Source organism: Jaculus jaculus, chromosome 4, assembly GCF_020740685.1.
Source record: "Jaculus jaculus isolate mJacJac1 chromosome 4, mJacJac1.mat.Y.cur, whole genome shotgun sequence".
Lineage (NCBI taxonomy): Eukaryota > Metazoa > Chordata > Mammalia > Rodentia > Dipodidae > Jaculus > Jaculus jaculus.
Genome location: NC_059105.1, coordinates 139379272 through 139398562, shown reverse-complemented (window position 1 = coordinate 139398562; position 19291 = coordinate 139379272). Strand labels below are relative to the sequence as shown.

Genomic DNA, 19291 nt, shown 5'->3' with positions numbered 1-19291 from the left:
ATACTAGTTTCAAAATAAGTCTAAGAAACTGTAAATAAGTCTAAGAAATTGTGTTTGACAATGGTTCTTCTATATTCTTATGGTAAGGCTAAGGGAAAGAAAAGAAATACCCTTTTAGAATCTAGGTTTCCCTCGTAGTAAAAACATTAAACCAGAATACTACTGAGAACTCAGATAGGATATCACACTTTCATCTGTTTGTACAATTATGTTAATAAAGCACTCAGAAGTATATGTTCATATTTACTGCTATAATATACACCTAGGCTTTACTGTTAGGAATTCAGTCAGTATTCATTGTTTGAACAACATGAACCAATAATGATGATGCATTTTCTTTTAGGATGTTTCTGGAATGCCAGCTCTTTGTTCTCCTATTTCCCAGGGTGGAGGTGGTTTTGACTACCGGTTGGCAATGGCTATCCCTGATAAGTGGATACAAGTAAGATTTGATATCAGTGTTTACCCTTTCTGTGGATACCACTTTATTTCTCAGTCATAATCACTATTTGTAGATATTTTATAATTGAATTATTAATTTAACTAATGCAAAAGTTCTTCTATTTTTATACTTTATTAATTTATTTATTAGAGAGAGAGGATGAAAGGGAGAGAGAATAGGCACTCCAGGACCTCTAGCCACCATAATCAAATTACAGATGATCAGGTTTTATGTGGGTACTGGGACATTCCAGATGATCAGGTTTTATGTGGGTACTGGGAAATTGAACCTGGATTCTTTGGCCTTGCAGAAAAGTTCCTTAACTGCTATACCATCTCTCCAGCCTGCGTTCTTGTATTTTTTTTTTTTAAACTGATAGTTCTCCAAATGTAAAAGGAATATTACAAACTATTGACATTTCTATTATTCAGACATGGTAAAATACAATTAATATATTATCTAATAAATAGAATTTTGTGTTATCACTGCAACTGTATAAAACTTCAGTACTTTGTACTTAAAACACAGAAATTTATTAAAACATTATTTGTACATTTTCTGTAAATGTGAGACTTATTCATATATAAACACATTATTTTCCTAAAGAACCATCATTATATAAACTTAGGTTTGATAAAGGACAGTTTAAAGATGACACATAATCGTGGACTGAATACATGCAGGAAGTATGTAAGTAATCACAGCTCTCTGATGAGCTCTTTGATTTATAAACCCTTGTTCCATGAGACCCAAGTGTAGAAGTGCTTAATTTCATGCTGAAAAATGCAGTACCTCTCAATGGCATGCTTAGTGTGCTCACTTCTTGCTATCTTTTCTATAGCACAAGGTACAGAAATGTATTTCTAAAATGTTCTACAAATGGAACCATATGATTTGTAACCTTTCTGGGCAAGCTTTTTTAAAGAATTTATTTATTAATTGACTTATTTATTTATGAGAGAGACAGAGAATGAGTATGGATGTGCCAGGGCCTCTTGCTAGTACAAATGAACTTCAGATACATGCATCTATGTGCATCTTGCTCTGTATGTGTCCTGGTAAAGTGAACCTGGGCCATATGTCTTGCAAGCAAGCACATTTAACTACTGATCATGTCTATAACCATGGGCAGACACTTTCCCTTAAAAAAAAATTATCTAATGATTCATTTACGTGGCTGCAAACCAGTGAAACATTCCCATGCCAAAACCTGAATTAATTTTCAGTTGCTGTGTAACAATGTGCCACAGATTTAAAAGCTTAAAGAACTATTCATTTATCTTTTCACATCGTCAGAAGTCACCCCTCATATCATCATATTCATAGATTGAAAAGTTTCACAACAATGGAGTTACATTAAATATTAGCAAGAAAGAGGGAGTTGGAATCATGAAGTATTGGTAGAATTTTTCCCAGAAGAGAGCTGACCTGGCATTTTGAACAAAGAAGTGATCTAAGCAGAAAGATTATTATGTTCAATAGGAGAGAGGCTCAAAAGCTCAAGCCACAAAAGTTTTTATGAGATATGCAGGGAATGAGAGAGAGAGAGAGAGGGAGAGAGAACAAGTGAGCTTGTGAGAGAGAGAAAGAAAACAGCATCTTCATGGTGTCCAGAGTGGTGCAAAGAAATAAAACAAGGGAGACTAAGAAGGGAAAGATTTATGAGGAGAAAGAGGGTCTGCAGTGCCACTTACAGACAGCATTTGCCTATGAAAGGTGAATTACTCACCAGGGCGATGACCATGTGGGTCCTTGGCTAGGTCAGTAGCGTCATAGCATTTGAAAAAAAAAGAAGTAAAGCGAGAATTAGCATGGTTCATTATGATGCTACTTATTCTCTGATACTCTACACTTTGAAATAGATTATTTTAATTATCATTTTTAAGGATGGATGAAAATACTGTTCCTGATAAAATTGGTTTCAAATCTACAACTGCAGCTAGTGTATAAAGGTCTTGTGTGTTAAAGGAAGACTGACTGAGTTGAAATGAAGTGATCATGAGGGAACACTTATAACAGTCAATAAAAAAACGTTCCAGACCTCAAGGTATAACCATCTACACAAAAACAACTTACAAACCAATAAATATACATTATTACACTTCCATTTATATGTTTTAAAATCAGCATATATAAGTAGAATATTTTACAAAAATGAATAAAGTCTAGCATACTAGTATTATATAGTAGTAAGAGTATGCCACAGGTATTCTGACTGTAGTTGTTATGTGGTTTAATATCTTTGAATGTTTTATGGTCATTTAAAGAGAAAGATTAAAATTTTAGTGGAGCTTTAAATAATTTTACCATTGTGTGGGTAAGCTGTGTCAAATAATTTGGATTAATGTACTGCATAATGTATGCCCTCAGGTTAAGCTTTAAAGAATGAAAACTAGTGGCTTTCTCCAAAGTTTCTCTCATGTGTCTTCCAGCTACTTAAAGAATTTAAAGATGAAGACTGGAACATGGGCAACATAGTATACACTCTTACAAACCGGCGCCACCTAGAAAAGTGCGTTGCTTATGCAGAGAGCCATGATCAGGTAAATGAATGTGTATGAACTCGCTTTTACTCTCTCAGTATTTATCATTTATTTTTTGTACAATAGAATTATCTAAATACAAATATCTCTAGTTCAGTATAGTTGTGTGGAAGTATGATTTTAGAATTTTTGAGTTAGGTTTCTTTATTTACTTTTTATTAACAACCTCCATAATTACAGAAAATAACCCATGATAATTCCCTCCCCTCCCCAACACTTGCCCTTTCAGAAATCCACTCTGAATCATATCCCTTCCCTCTGCCCATTAATCTTTCTTATTTTGATGTCATCATCTCTTCCTCATTTTATGAGGGGCTTGTGAATGTAGTGCTAGGCACTGTGATGTCATGGATATTGAGGTCTATTTCTGTCTGAAAAATAAGCAGTCCTAACCTTCCTTCGATTATTACATTCTTTCCACCCTCCATTCTGAAATGGACCTTGAGCCTGGGAAGATACGATAGAGATATTTCAGTGTTGAATACTCCTCTGTCACTTCTTCTCAGCACTGTGGTAACTTTTGGGTCATCTCAGTGATCACTACCATCTGAAAAGACAAACTTCTCTAACCAAAAGTGAGAGCAGCTTTAATATATGGGTGTGAAGACTAAGTGCTTACAGGATAGTTTGGTTAGCATAATATATGCATTTAGCCTGACAAGAGCAGGTGTTACAGGTCTTAAGGCTCATACTTCCCCAACAGAGGCTTTTGTTTAGGTTTTTATTACCAGGCATGTATTACCTTCCATGATGCAGGCCTCCAGTCCAGTTAGAGAGCAGTTGAACATCTAGGTTGGTTCCATTTCCTAGGTACTGAGAATAGAGTGTCAGTAAAACATGGCTGAGCAAGTATCACTAAGGTAGTGAAAAAAGTCCTTAGGATATATGCCTACAAGTGGTATAGCTGGGTCATATGGCAAATCAATTTTTAGCTGTCTCCAGAACATCCAGACTGATTTCCACAATGGCTACACCAGATTACATTCCCACCAACAACGCAGAAAGGTTCCTCTTTTTCCACATCCTCGCCAACATTTATTGTCATTTGTGTTCTTGATGATTGCCATTCTGACAAGAGATCAAATCTCTGTAATTTACATTTCCCTGATGGATAAGGATATAGAACATTTTTTAGATGTTTATATGCCATTGTATTTCTTCTTTTGAGAACTCTCTACTTAGTTTCATAGCCCATGTTTTAATTGAATGGTTTGATTCATTATTTAGTTTTCTGAATTCTCTGTATATCCTGGCTATTAATCCTCTGTCAGTTATATAGCTGGCAAAGATTTTCTTCCATTTTGTAGGTTGCCTTTTTACTCTACTCACTGTGACCTTTGCTATACAAAAGTTTTTTTTAATTTTGTGAAGTCCCAACAGTTGATTAGTGGTTCTATTTCCTGACCAATGGGATGATATTCAGAAAGTAGTTGTCTATACCAATATGTTGAAGTGTTTCTGCTACTTTTTCCTCTAGCAGTTTCAGTTTGAGGTGTAGTATTAAGACCTTGATATATTTGGTCTTGAGTTTGGGGCATGGAAAGAGAAAAGGATCTACTTTTATCCTTCTACATATAGATATCTATTTTTTTTTCCAGCACCATTTGTTAAAGAAGTTGCCTTTTCTCCAGGAAATATTTTTGGCATTTTTGTCAAAAATCAGATGGCTATAACTGCCTGGATTTATATCTGGGTCCTTGATTCTGTTCCATTGATCTATGTGACTTTGTGCCACTACCATGCTGTTTTTGTTATTATGGCCCTGTAATACAGCTTAAAATTGGGTATGGTGATACAACTTCCTTATTTTTGTTGCTCAAAATTGTTTTGGGTATTCAAGTTTTTTGTATTTCCAAGAGTCTTTAGGATTGGTTTATCGATCTCCATGAAGAATGCCACTAGTTGTCGGGCGTGGTGGCACACGCCTTTAATGCCAGCACTAGGGAGGTAGGAGGATCGCTGAGAGTTCGAGGCCACCCTGAGACGGAATTCCAGGTCAGCCTGAGCCAGACTGAGACCCTACCTTGAAAAAAAAAAAAAAATGCCACTAGCATTTTAGTGGGGATTGCATTAAATGTGCAGATTATTTTGTAGTGCTTACTATTTTCCCTTTACTCTATAATATTATCTATAAGTTGAGTATGATTTATTTTTTCCTGTTTCCTCATATGTATGCTTTTATTTCTACTTATCATGGAGGACCCCTTCCGGTATTTTCTGTAGAGCTGACTTAGTGGTCATCACATCCTCTTCTTCTCTAGCCTCTTAGTTGTTCCCTGTCGCCTTCTCCTTCATGGTTCTTGACTTTTTGAGGAGGCTGGTATGAATGGAAGATTCCTTAACCTGGCTTGACCTGTGGCTCAGGTGGACAGCCCGGCAGCTCATGGACCACCACCGTTATAGGATCTAGTTCTGAGTGGTTCTGTGGTTGTGAGAAGATCTGGGTCTCTCCTACTTCTCTACTGTGGTTGATAATACCTTATACACCTTCACTTTTTTGGTAGAAGAGTGTATTTTGCTCTTTGTCTGATTATTTTCCTTCAGGCTGCTTTGGCATGGCTCCTACACCAGCATCTTTCCCAGAAGTTCTAGTTTGGGTATATGTCTATGTGAAAAGAAAAGCTATTTTCATATTTTTTTATTAGTTCTGTACTCAGTGAATATAGTCAAGTTGATACCATTGTTAGCCTCCCCTCTGCAGGGACCTTCCTCATTGGGGAATATGGGTCACGCATTGTGGGGTTAGCCATCAGTTATGGGTAGGAGGCAATGTCTCTGTGTATCGTGACGCAACATGTGGCTCTGACATTCTTTCCACCCCTTCTTCTGCAAATTTCCCTGAGCCATGTTGGGTTCATTTTAGGTCTGCTTCAGTGATGAAGTCTTGAGAGCCTCTGTATCTCTGGATATCTGATTTGGTAGGAGTTAATTATTCTCTGTGTCATTCTCCTTCACCCTTGTGCTGCTACCGGGTACACCAAGGAAACAGCACACTTGCTGATTTTGCCAATTATTCTTAGTTTCAGCTGGGGACCTTTGGAGGTATGATGGATGGTTAACTATTTTTTTTAGGTCGAGAAATTACATCTTTAAGGTACAGTATTGTCCCTGCCAAATTTTGATAAATCATTGTACAGTGCAGTTGCAAGTTGCAATGTTTTCTTGAGCCTAAAGTATGTTGGAACAAACCAATCTGATTCTAGCATCCATGTTTGGTTTCCTTCTCAAGCTTTTCTCTATGACTTTACCAAACTTATGTCCCACTTTCCCTGAGTTACAGAAATCTCCTGCTATAATGGGCCACTCAGAAGGCCCATCTACCAGACTCAATCTGTCCTGCCTAATCCAGCTTGAGATGTTTTCCATAGAGCATGCATCATCTCTCATTCCAGATCTCTGTTTACAGCATGCTATTCAAGGTCACTCATACACTGTAACAAGGCTTTAGTACTCAAGCCAGACTTTTCAGTCTTCTATTTTCCCTATTGTGAAGTACTACCCATTTCTCAAAGGTCTGTCGATTTTAGTCTTATTTTATTCACACATGGCTGTAGTCACTTACTTCACTTGTGAGACTTACATTCAGACCTGGTAGCTTAAATAACAAGTTCTCTCTAAAGCCATAGCCCAGGAGGATACATTAGTTTTCTGTGGTCCATATTCCTATCATGCTTTGGGTAGAAAATAAGTTCCAATTTTCTTTGTATAACTATACTTGAGCACTAGATAAGAATTTCCTATTTCTGGGTTTTATTTTTATTTATTTATTTATTTATTTTGGTTTTTTGAGGCAGGGTCTCACTCTGGCTCAGGCTGACCTGGAATTCACTATGTAGTCTCAGGGTGGCCTCGAACTCATGGTGATCCTCCTACCTCTGCCTCCCGAGTGCTGGGATTAAAGGCGTGTGCCACCATGCCCGGCTCCTATTTCTGGGTTTTAAAAAGTGGGCAATAAATGTTTTTAACTTGCAGGTAGTGCATGCATTAAGAAAATTAAAGCTACAACTAAAGTCCTTGATCATTTCAGTAAAAATAGCCATAGCATGTAAATGCATTTGCTTTTCAGTTTTCTTTTCTAATTGTTACTGAAATACAAAGAAATAGCAGCATGGATAAGGCCCTAGGCCACACACTGCTGTCCCCATTTCTGAATAAGTTACCTGGGGAACAGCTGTGCCCCTACGTTGTGTATGGTTCTTTGTGCTATCATGGCTGACTTAAGTAGTTCAGACAAAGTGGTCCACACAGCCTCAGCTTATCTATTCTCTTATAGAAAGATGGAGACGCCCACAGTAAACTTAGACAGAGTTTTGCATTTCTCAATTTGTTTTTTCTGTTTTTTTTGAAGTAGGGTCTCACTGTAGCCCAGGCTGACCTGAAATTCACTAATATAGTCTCAGGGGTGGCTTTGAACTCACAACAATCCTCCTACCTCTGCCTCACAAATACTGGAATTAAAGGTGTGTTCCACCACGCCTGGCATGTTTCTCAATTTGAACAAGGCAGATAAAATAAATATCTGTAAAAACAACATAACCAAGCTATAAATGAGAAATATTAGTCTAAAAAGAAGAGAATAGGGATAAGGAGCAGGAAACTCACCAAATATATACCAATGGACATTGAAATGAATAAAAATTAATGCATGTTTATTGTCACATATTGTGAATTACCTGTGTGTGTTATATGAATTAATGAAAGGATAAATACATGAATGTATGATATATATCAAAATGGAAAAAGTCTGATTGATTTCTCTCATAACTTTTCTACCATGTCTGTGAAGAAATGTGGACTTGTGAAGAATTATTTGATGCTTTAAACCTTACAAATTGTCAATAATGCTGTAAATGAATGATCTGATTGCGTGACTTTTTCTAAAACCAAATATAATCTAATCCTTAAATTTTGTTTAAAAAGCAATCATATTTAAACACATTTATTAAATGAATAAGTATAAATATACCCATAATAGTAAAATATTTGTAAAAGTTATTATATAATTCATAGATAAATTTTTAACCTTAAAAACTAAATTATTGAAAATTACTAGCATTACAACATTGGGCATTTTTTAGAGAGCTACTTGGTAGGAGAGTAATCTTCATGAACCTAAGCTAAAGTTTTCACAATATTTTTAAGAGAACTGGGGATTATAAATGCATACATTTTTACTTTAAAAAAAATAAAACAATTTAAAATAAGTAAGAAAGGCAAATTATTTAAGAATCTATACTATATATCCTATTACAGTATTTCAAGCAAATAATTTTAATTAAAATTTCCCAGTGGTATAATAGGTTTGTAAATAAAAAAAGTTCCTAAAATGAAAATAATTACAATAGCATAGTGAAATTGCAAATGAATTTCTATCACGTATTTCACTGTGTTATTGCTTTGACAACAATGGACACTTTCATTAGTAGCTGCCATTAGTCATGAATAATACACATTATTTGAAGGTTTCTTTTGCTTCTCAGGATATTCTACAGTTACCTTTCTGAATTATCAACTATTGTCTTCCAGAATAAATGAGCTGAATTTAAGATATATAGCAAATAACTAGAAATATAAACTTAATTTTAAAAGTTTGGAGGATCACAGTAATTTATTTACATATATTCACTATTATCTTAGGTATACATATTGCTTAAGTTTTTGAAACAAATGAAATCTTTCAAGACAAATGAAATTATGATAAGAAAAAGTAATTTTAAAATCTGTATACTATCTTTGTCTTAATAATAATATTTGAAGAAACTTCTAGGTATAGGAACCTAAAAATGAGCTTTTCATCAAACAAAAAACAAAAATGTAGCAGTCCTAAAAACAAACATGTCGTACTCTTTGACCAACTGACATTTAGCATAGAAGTAAACCATTGAAGATAAGGAATAATTGACCACACACTGTTTTGTGTTGTTTGCCTCCCTGTGTAAACTGTTAATTTCCAGTAAATTACACCTGCTTAGTACCTATGCTGTTTCTTCATCTCAGTGACTTTTATTTCTGTAGGCTCTGGTTGGTGATAAGACCCTGGCCTTTTGGTTGATGGATGCTGAGATGTACACAAATATGAGTGTTCTGGCTCCCTTTACTCCAGTTATAGATCGCGGAATACAGCTTCACAAAATGATTCGGCTTATCACTCATGCCCTGGGTGGAGAAGGCTATCTTAATTTCATGGGTAAGTGTGTTAAAAAATATGCAGTGTTGGGCTGGAGAGATGGCTTAGTGGTTCAGCACTTGCCTATGGAGCCTAAGAACCCCAGTTCGAGGCTTGATTCCCCAGGACCCACGTAAGTCAGAGGTACAAGGGGGCTCATGCATCTGGAGTTCATTTGCAATGGCTGGAGACCCTGTCATGCCCATTATCTGCCTCTTTCTTTCTCTGTTTGCCGCTCTCAAATAAATTTTAAAAAAATATGCAATCTTTGTTTGAAATGTTAGCTACTATTTTATATATGATATCAATAAGATAGACTATTTGGTTTGGACTTCTCATATTAAAATATAAACTTGTAATTGAATTTTTGTCAACAAGTATAAAGAACTATATTTAAAATCTAAACTTGCTATTATTCTGAATTTGTTCATTCTGAGTTTTATTATAGTATTTTTATACTAATCATAACAAAGGTGTAGTTGTCAAATGGTAACCTATTAAGCCAATATATATATTTTTAATTTATTAGTTTTCTTTTCAGTAAATACAGGCAGTTTAGTACCATTATTTAGGCTCATCTGTGATCTACCCCCTCCCATAAGACCCTCCTTGTTAATGAAAATGGGTCATGCATTGTGGAATTTGCCCCCAGTTATTGGTATGATAAATGTCTCTGCAAATCATGACCCAACATGTGACTCTGACATTTTAAGCCAATATTTTTGGTGTTCTCTGATGTGATTGTATACCAGGTACTTGCATTGTAAGTGTGAAAGTCAAGGATAAGGGATATTGTGAAGAGAAGATAATGTTTAAAGAAGAAAAATATGAGTATCTGAAGGTCCTTATCTGTAATTGTTGGCTAACCAACTATATACATTAATATAATTTTTATACTATGCCATAAACATTAAATATTTGAATGTTTGAAACTCAGAAATTTTATCAAAAACAGAAAGAATACATTATTTTTCTATGACAAAAAGCCTCAGATCTTTAGATACATACACTTAAACCTGAAAGTCTTTATATGAAATCTCAGATTGTTTTTTTTTAATCTATGTGCTTATTTTTATTTGTTTACATTTTATTTATTTGAGAGAGATGGACAGTGAGAAAACAGCAGAGAGAGAGAGGGAGGGAGGGAGAGAGAGTACTTGTGCATCAGGGCCTCCTGCCCCAGAAAATGAACTCCAGATGCGTGTGCCAGTTTGTGCATCTGGCTCTCTATGGGGAGTGGGGAATAGAATCAAGCCTGTAGGCTCTGCAAGGAAGTGCCTTTAATCACTGAGTCGGGTGTCAGGTCCTTCAGATTGGATTCCTACAGCCTCTCTTATTTACAACTTACAGTTTAGGAAACCAAGTTCATAAAAGCACATAACAGATTTTGCCTGCCCTATCTAGAACTTTTGTGTACATTTTTCTCTTCCCAGGGTAGCCAAAACATTTTGGCATGCCAAGCTGACAGGAAATGACCTTCCTAACCTGGGAGACTGTTTCCTGTCATCCAGGCATTAAGCCAAGTGTCCTGGGGTTACTCTGCAGACGTTGGCTCTGCAGTTAAAATCCTCCTTAATCCTTAAAAGTAACTGTATTTAACATTCCCCAGTATGGACATCTCAGTAAAACTTCAGTTACCCAAAGGACTTATTCACTTCCACCCTGCTAAAATGATAGAATCTATTAATTTATGCAAATCAATGTATTTCCATGTAAAATAAGGATAAATTGGAATTACTGCCAAATTCAAAGTGATTTATTTCATTTATGAAAATACAGTTTATTAAATTGTTACAATCCACAGGAAGGACTTTCTTACTTCTCTAAAAACTAAAACCGTTTTGTAAAGAACCAAAACGCTGTAATCATCTCTGTTCACATAAGCAGTCCTATGCCATTACTTCTTAAAGTCACTTCTATCTGAAAATATAGCTTGTTCTACCTTTTCCTGTAATTGGCATAGATGACCAGTTTCCTCTGCCAGTGATATGTGGTGTCAGTACTTTGATGTACCTGAAATTGACCAGTATTATAGAACAAAGCTTACAGGCAGGTATTGGAATAAAATAAAATCATTTGCATACACCAGAAATATAGTGGCCATGTCTAGCTTAAAGTTAATGCCTTGAAGAAAAATTCTGATACAACTTCAAAATATATTTTGTTTTCCAGTCAATGATTTTCCTCAGGGCAAAACATATTCTGAGATCTGGGGCACTGTGCAATCCACAGACACCTCAGAACATTTCTGAAGTATTCATTTCATCACATCAACTCTATGTTCAGTGGCGGCTGCCTTCAACTGTTTGGGAAACTCTTCCCATGGAATTTTAAACAGTTACAAAGTAATCATAATTACTTCTAGCATCTGGTTTTCTATTAGGTCATTAAATTGACCTCTTTTATATATGCAATGTCAAAATTATTTTTAGGTGTTACTACTATAACTTCTTGCTAGGTTTATTCTGACTTTTGCCTGGAAAACAGCTCCTAATTTCAACTAAAACATCCTTTAAATTTTTTTTTTTTAATCTAGCTGTCTTACCAAAACCTAACATTTCTGTATTTTCAAATCAATTACCTTTAAGTTAGCTTTAAATTTTATTATTATTGATTTTATTTATAAACTTTTAATATTTCATAATGAGCTGTCTTAACTTTAATTTTCTTACTTTGTTTCACCCGGTCCCCTTCGTGATTAAAAGTCTTAAGCTTCCTAGTGTCATCAAGCAGACCTGTCAGCTTCACATGAAGGTGCTTCCTGGGTCTTCCATGATCACTCTGCTCCAGCCCCATGGGCTTTGTCAGTCATTGGGAGTACGGTCCCCTCCTACTATGAACCCTCCACTTTGGCTTTTCCTCTGCCTGGAATCACTGCACTGTCGCATCTCCTCCCTATCTCAGCCATTCCTCCATCCTCAGACCACCTTTCTTAGGGAGCCTTTCTTGAGGCTACTTACTAGACTGGGTTTTAGCTTGTATAGCACTTTCCATTTACTTTGTATGGAATTTCACAAAATCACATTGGAAATCACATGGCTTCCTTGATAACTTTAGTACTCAGTGAAAGTCAGTATTGTCTCCATAGTGTTCACAGTGCTTTCATGGTTCTCTTAAAACATTATAGTATGTGTGCTAATATTTTAACATTACTTTATTATCTGTAATCATCAACTATACTTACAAGAAAAGTAAGTTTTCATGAGGAATATAAGAAAGTAATTTTCCAAAAGAAGAGATTTTGATACTCTTTAAGCCTGGTAAGTAACCTGATTATATGAAAAATAATGGTTTAGGTATTTTCAAACTTGTTAGCTTTACAAAATTTTATTTGTCTTCTTGTAGAGAAAGATTTAAAAGAAATTATAAAAATAGGGTTGAAGAGATGGCTTAGCAGTTAAGGTGCTTGCCTGCTAAGTCAAAGGACCCATGTTCAATTCTCCAGGACCTGCATAAGCCATATGCACAACGTGGTTGGTGTATCTGGAGTTTGCTTGCAGTAGCTAAGGCCCTGGTGTACCCATTCTCTCTCTCTCTCTCTTTTTCTTTCTCTGTTTACCTTTTTCTCTTATCAAACAAGTAAAGTAAAATAAAAGGTTTTTTTTTTAAGAAAAAAAGAAATTATAAAAATGTTATTTATTTAAAATTCCCATAAATTTATCCAGCAGTATGATGAAGTCATTAGTCTGGATTCTCTCAGAAGAACAGCATGTTGACTGATTAGCTTTTTATTTGGGCTTGACATCTACATTTCTAATTTGGGGTTTTAAAAAATTCTTCATTTCAAGCTGGGCGTGGTGGCGCACCCCTTTAACCCCAGCACTCAGGAGGCAGAGGTAGGAGGATTGCCATGAGTTCAAGGCCACCCTGAGACTCCGTAGTAAATTCCAGGTCAGCCTGGGCTAGAGTGAGACCCTACCTCGAAAAACCAAAAAAAAAAAACAAAAACAGAAAAACGTCTTCATCTCATTGATCATGGGAACTATCATGATAAATGCCAGTGAATAAATTAGCATATATATCAAATCATTTATTTTTTATTCTTTCTTTCATTTTTATACCAAAAGGAACCTGGGACCAAAAATTACATAATACTAAGCATTATTACTAATGCTTAGTGCTTCAGTCCAAGTCCAGGGTGGTAGTTCCTCAATCTGACAGGTCAATGGTCATGTCTTATGTGCAGCTAGAAAGTAGCAGTGGCTGGTCAGTTATTTATTGCAATTTTTAACGTGGGAAATTTAGACTCTAATTATAGTAGTTCAATTTGTAGATGAGTCATACTGGCTCATGACTGACTGAACGGAAAGATCAAGATTTTAGGGGCAAAAATGATCTGATTAGAATCAGGTTTTATGCTTTTCATCTGTGTGACTGATAGGAGGAGTGAATACTATGTGTTATCCTTTGCTCTGAAGTTGGATTGTGTCTGCTTCACAGGATGGTTTTAAGAGTGAAACAATTTAACACACAGGCAAAACACCATGTTTCTAAGCATGTAGTTCATATCTGACTGTTATTTAGATTTAATGTTACTACCTTTAGTGTTATTAAAGTTTCCATTAAATGAATGGTTTCAGAATTTTTAATTTTTTTTAAGAATCTTCTCAAATGGTACATTTTAAAATTTATTTTTATTAGATGTGGACAAACTTAGTACGTAAACAACACATGTCAGTACCATCATTTCCCTGAGCCCTGGCCCTTTTCCAAAGAAGCTCTCTTCCTTGGGCATGCAGGTCAACCCCATGGGGATTGTGGGTCATGCATTGTGGGGGCAGCAGTCAGTTATGGGGGTGAGGCAATGTTTCTGTGCACAATGTCCCAACTTGTGGTTCTAACATTCTTTCTGCCCTCTCTTCTGCAAAATTCACTGGGCTATGTTGGGTGCATTTTAAGTTTACTTCAGTGATGGACTGTTAGGAGCCTCTAGATCTTTGTTTTAGTAGGTGTTGAGTGTCCTCAGTGTCTGTCTCCTTCACCCTTGTGCTACCAGGTTTACTGAGAAAGCAGTATTCTTGCTCATTTCTCTAATTCCTCTGTGGGTTTAGCTGGAACAAGGGTGGAGTGTGCTGGGTAATTTATTTCCTCAGGTCCCACTCACATCTGAAAAAGAGAAGCACATTCTCCCTTGGAGAGTGAAGTCAGCACCAGTTAAATGGGATAACCATTATTAATTTAGAGATAATTTAAAAGGTTTAAATAGCCCAAAATTGGTGGGAACTTGACATTGGAAAGAAAAATTATCTGGATATGATTCTGACTTGTTGCCCAGTTCCAGATATGGTTTCCTTTCCACTAAGCATATTCGTTGGCCAATCCAAGAGCAGTTAGTTACACACTGAAAAGAAGAGAAACAGGATAAAGTTAAGGTTAGGCTTCATCTCACCCTCTCCAGGACCCTCTGATACAGGTGCTTTCCCTAAGGTCCTGTAGAGAGTTCAACCTTTTAGTCTAACTTCTAGGATATAGGTTTCTATAGTACTAGTTCAATTTTGATTCAGTTTTCTGTCCCTTTCCCTTCCTTTTCCCCTTTTCCAACCCTCCCCTCCCTATTGTCCAAGCCTCAGGATGCCATTCAGGTAAGTCAGCAGCTCAGGCTGATCCAGGTTAGGAACTGCAGATGAGTGAAACCATGTGACTATTGTCCTTCTGTGATTGTGTGAGTTCACTTAGTATGCTCTTTCCAAGTTCAACCATTTTTTCTACAAATTTCATTGTGTCATTTGTTCTTATTGCTGAGTAGAATTCCATTGTGCATATATACCACATCTTAGTTATCCATTCATCCAGTGATGGACACCTGGGTTGATTCCGGTTCTTAGCTATTATGAATTGAGCAGAAATAAACATGGTTATGCAAATATCTCTGAGCTGAAATGTGGAGCTATTAGGGTAAATGCCCAATAAGGGAATAACTGTTGGTAACTGTGTATTCAACCTTTTCAGGAGTGTCCATATTGATTTCCATAGTTGTTTTACCAGCTTACATTCCTACCAACAGTGAATGAGTGTTCCTATTTCTCCACATCCTCCTGACAATTGTTTTCATTTGACTTTTTTAATGTATGGTACCCTTCCTGGGGTAAGGTAGAATCTCATAGTTTTCATTTGCATTTCCCTAATGGTTAGGGATGTTGAACATAAGTGTGTTTTAGCCATTTCTACTTCTTCCTCAGAGAACTCCCTATTCAGTTCTCTGCCCTGCTTTTGGAGTAGGTTTATTATTATTATTATTATTATTATTATTATTATTATTGTTGTTGTTGTTATTATTATTATTATTATTATTATTATTATTTAGTTTGATTTCTTTGTAAATTCCAGATATTAGGCTTCTGTCAATGGTATAGCTGGTGAAGATTTTCTCCCATTCAGTCAATAACCTATTTGCTCTACTTATATATTTGTCTGTGCAGAAGCTCTTTAGCTTCATGAAATCCCATTGGTTGAGTGCTGGTTTAATTCCCTGAGCTACTGGGGTTTTGTTTAGGAAGTCTTTTCCCAGTCTTATATGGTGGAGAGTGCCTCCTGTTTTTTCTTCCTGTAGCTGAAAATGTTCAGGTCTTAAATTGAGGTCTTTCATCCATTTGGATTTGATTTTTGTGTGTGGCAAAATAAGTGGGTCTAATTTCATTTTCTACATATGGTCATCCAATTTGTCCAACACCATGTTTTGACGATGCTGTATTTTCTCCAGTCTGCTTATTGGTACCTTTGTCAAACATCAAGTAGCTGTAGTTACTTAACCTAAGGTCTGAGTCTTCAATTCTATTCCATCAGTCTATGTTTTTATTCCAGTTTCATGCTGCATTTGTAATATAGCTTTAGACCAGGAATGGTGATGCCTCCAGAGTTTTTTTTTTTTTTTTTTTTGGTTGAGGATATGTTTAGATATCCAAGGCATTCTGCCATCCCATATGATTTTTGAGATTTGTTTTTCAATGTCTGTGAAGAATGATGCTGGAATTTTTATTGGTATTGCATGAATTCTCTATATTTTCACAATCTGTATAATTTCACACAGTTAATTCTACCTATCCAGGAATATGGGAAGTCTTTGCATCTCCTCAAGTCCTCCTCAGTTTCTTTCTTGATTTTTTTTTTAATGTTTTTATTACATAGTTCTTTCACATACTTGGTTAGTGTTATTCCAAAGTATTTTATTTTCTTGTTGCTATTGAAAATATGACAGTCTCACTGATTTCTTTCTCTGTGTATTTGTCCTTTGCATATAGAAAAGCTACTGATTTTGTGCATTTATTTTATATCCTGCCACTTTACTGAAGATATTAATCATCTTTAGAAGTTTTGAAAGGGAGACTTTTGTGTCACTTATATAGAATATCATGTCATCTGTAAATAGGGCTAACTTGACTTGTTTCTTTCCAGTTGGAGTCCCTTTTATTTCTTTCTCCTGTCTTATTGCTTGGGCTAGTACTTCTAGTACTATGCTGAAGAGCAGTAGTGAGAATGGGTACTCCGTTCTTGCTCCTGATATCAGTGAGAACTCCTTTTAGTCATTTCCCATTAAGTGTTATTTGGGCTTTAGGTGCTTATATATAGCCTCTATTGTGTTGACATATAAACCCTCCATGCCTATTCTTTCCAGTGTTTTGATTTTGAAGTGGTGTTGTATTTTGTCAAAGGCCTTCTCTGCATCAATTGAGATGATCATGTTGCTCTTATTGTTGGTTTTAATTATGTGGTGTATTATGTTGACTGATTTCCATATGTTGAATCATACCTACATCCCTGTGGTGAAGCCCACTCAGTCAAGGTGGATAATGCTTTTGATATGTAGTTGAATTCAGTTTGCAAGGATTTTGTTCAGGATCTTTGCATTTAAGTTCCTCAGAGAGATAGGCCTATTGTTTTATTTTCCTGTTGCATCTCTCTCTGATTTTGGTATTTCAGTGATGATATCTACATAAAAGTACTGGGGGAGTATTCCCTGTTCTCCAATTATGTAAAACAGTTTGAGAAAAAATGATTTCAGTTCTTCAATGAAGGTTTGATAAAATTCAGCCATAAAAGCAATTCAGTTTTGGACTTTTCTTTTTGGAGAGATGTTTGATTACCTTTTCATTTTCTGTGGATATTATAGATTTGTTTAGGAGATTAATCTGCTCTAAGTTTAGTTTTTGTAGGTGGTAATATGTCTAGGAAATCATCCATGTTCTTCCAGATTATTCAATTTTGTGCAGTGGAGGTTTTGGAAGTATACGCTAATGAATTTTCACATTTCATTGATGCCTGTTGTGATCTCTCCTTTTTCATTTCTGATATTGTTAATTTGAGACTTCTCATTTTTTTCACTTGATTAAATTGGCCAGAGGTTGGTCAATCTTGTTTATTTTTTCAAAGAACCAGTTTTTTGTTTCATCATTAAATAAAATATATTCTTAGCTTCCAATTCATTAATTTATGCTCTAACCTTGATTATTTCTTTCCATTTGTAGCTCTTCGGATTGGATTCTTCTTCTTCTTTTTTTTTTTTTTTTTTTTAGCACCTTCAGGTGGATGGTCAGGTTATTGAATTGGAATTGCTCTGTCTTTATAATGAAGGCATTTAGCACTATGAATTTTCCCCTTAAGACTGTATTCATTGTGTCCCATAAGTTTTGGTAGGTTGTGTTTTCATTATCATTCAATTCTAGGAATTTTGTAAATTCTTTTTTGATTGCTTTCACAACCCATTGATTGTTTAAAAGTGTGTTGTTTAGTCTCCAGGAATTGGTGGATTTCTTGATATGTCTCTTTTCATTAACTTCTAGCTTTAAAGCATTGTGTTCTGACATAATGTATTGAATTACTTCAATTTTCCTGTCCTTATGGAGGCACGTTTTATGGCATAACATATGGTCAATTTTGGAGAAAGATCCATTGGCTGCTGCAAAGAATCTTTATCTGTAGAGTTGGAATGGAAAGCTCTGTAGATGTCTATTAGGTCTAGTTGATCTATGATGTTGTTGAGCTCTATTTTTTCCCTGTTGGTTTTTGCTTGATCTGTCTATTGATGATATTGCAGTATTGAGGTCTCCAACTATGATGATGATGGTGTTTGTTTCTGTTTTATTGTCGAGTCAATTTTGTTTTATAAACTTTGGTGCACATATGCTCAGCACATGTATATTTATGATTGTGATGTGTTCATATTGGATCATTCCCTTGATGCATACGAAGTGGCCTTTTTTGTCCTTTGTGATTACTTTTGGTTTGAAGTCTATTTTATCAGATATTAATATAGCAACACCCTCTTGTTTTGTTTTGTTTTTTCCATTTGCTTAGAGTATTATTTTCCAAGCTTTCACTCTAAGGAGGTCTCTTTCCTATTAATGAAGTGGGTTTCTTGAAGACAGCAGATAGAACAGTCCATTTATTTGACCCACCTTGATTACTTGTGTCTTTTGATGGGTGAATTTATTACTGTGAGGTTTTAATTAATCCCTGCCATGATGAGGTCCTTTATGGGGTTTGATGCTCTCTTATGTTTTGTACTGTATTGAGCCTACTCTACTTTTGCTTATTGTGATCTTCCTTTTGGCTCTTGAGATTGGTTGTTTGCCTGCTCTTTGTAGAGTGTTTCCTGGAGTATTCTTTGTGGATTTTGCTTTGTGTTCATATAATCATAGAGTTGACTTTTTCCATTAAAAGTTTTCCTTTCACCATTGATTGTGAGGGATACTTTCACTGGACAGAGTAGGAAGACAGATGGGAGTACCAGGAATTGTTGAAGCCTATTAAAGAAGGACCTGGAATGGAAAACTTCAAAGTCTAAAAGCCTATGACATCCAACCCAAACTCCTGACATGTGCACCCCCTTGTTCATCTGGGTAATGTGGATCCTGGGGACTCAAACATGGGTCCTTTGGCTCTGCAGGCAAACACCTTAACTGCTAAGGTATCCCTCCAGCCCAAACTATGTTTTGTTTTGTTTTTTTAATCATAAGATTTCCCGTATTAGTTTTTATGGCCATTGGTTAAGTATCTTTGATGATGAAAAAATAAAGATAAAAGGAAAACATGTTTTGTACACATGACATCTGTTAATACATTTTTGTTGCCAGTAAGGAAACTGAAAAAAATAATTAAGCAGAAATCTTAAGAATAGGGACATGGGACAGTGGCAGTGAGCAA

The 19291-nt window shown here is 35.7% G+C and overlaps 1 protein-coding gene across 1 annotated transcript in view; it reads left to right on the top strand.

Annotated features, from left to right (window-relative positions):
* Gbe1 (1,4-alpha-glucan branching enzyme 1) overlaps nt 1-19291 on the top strand; it is a 282900-nt gene that overhangs the window by 198626 nt on the left and 64983 nt on the right. The window contains exons 10-12 of the mRNA XM_004665512.2: nt 344-442; nt 2875-2985; nt 9001-9172. Coding sequence (XP_004665569.1) covers nt 344-442; nt 2875-2985; nt 9001-9172 — 382 coding nt within the window. The remainder of the gene's footprint in view (nt 1-343; nt 443-2874; nt 2986-9000; nt 9173-19291) is intronic.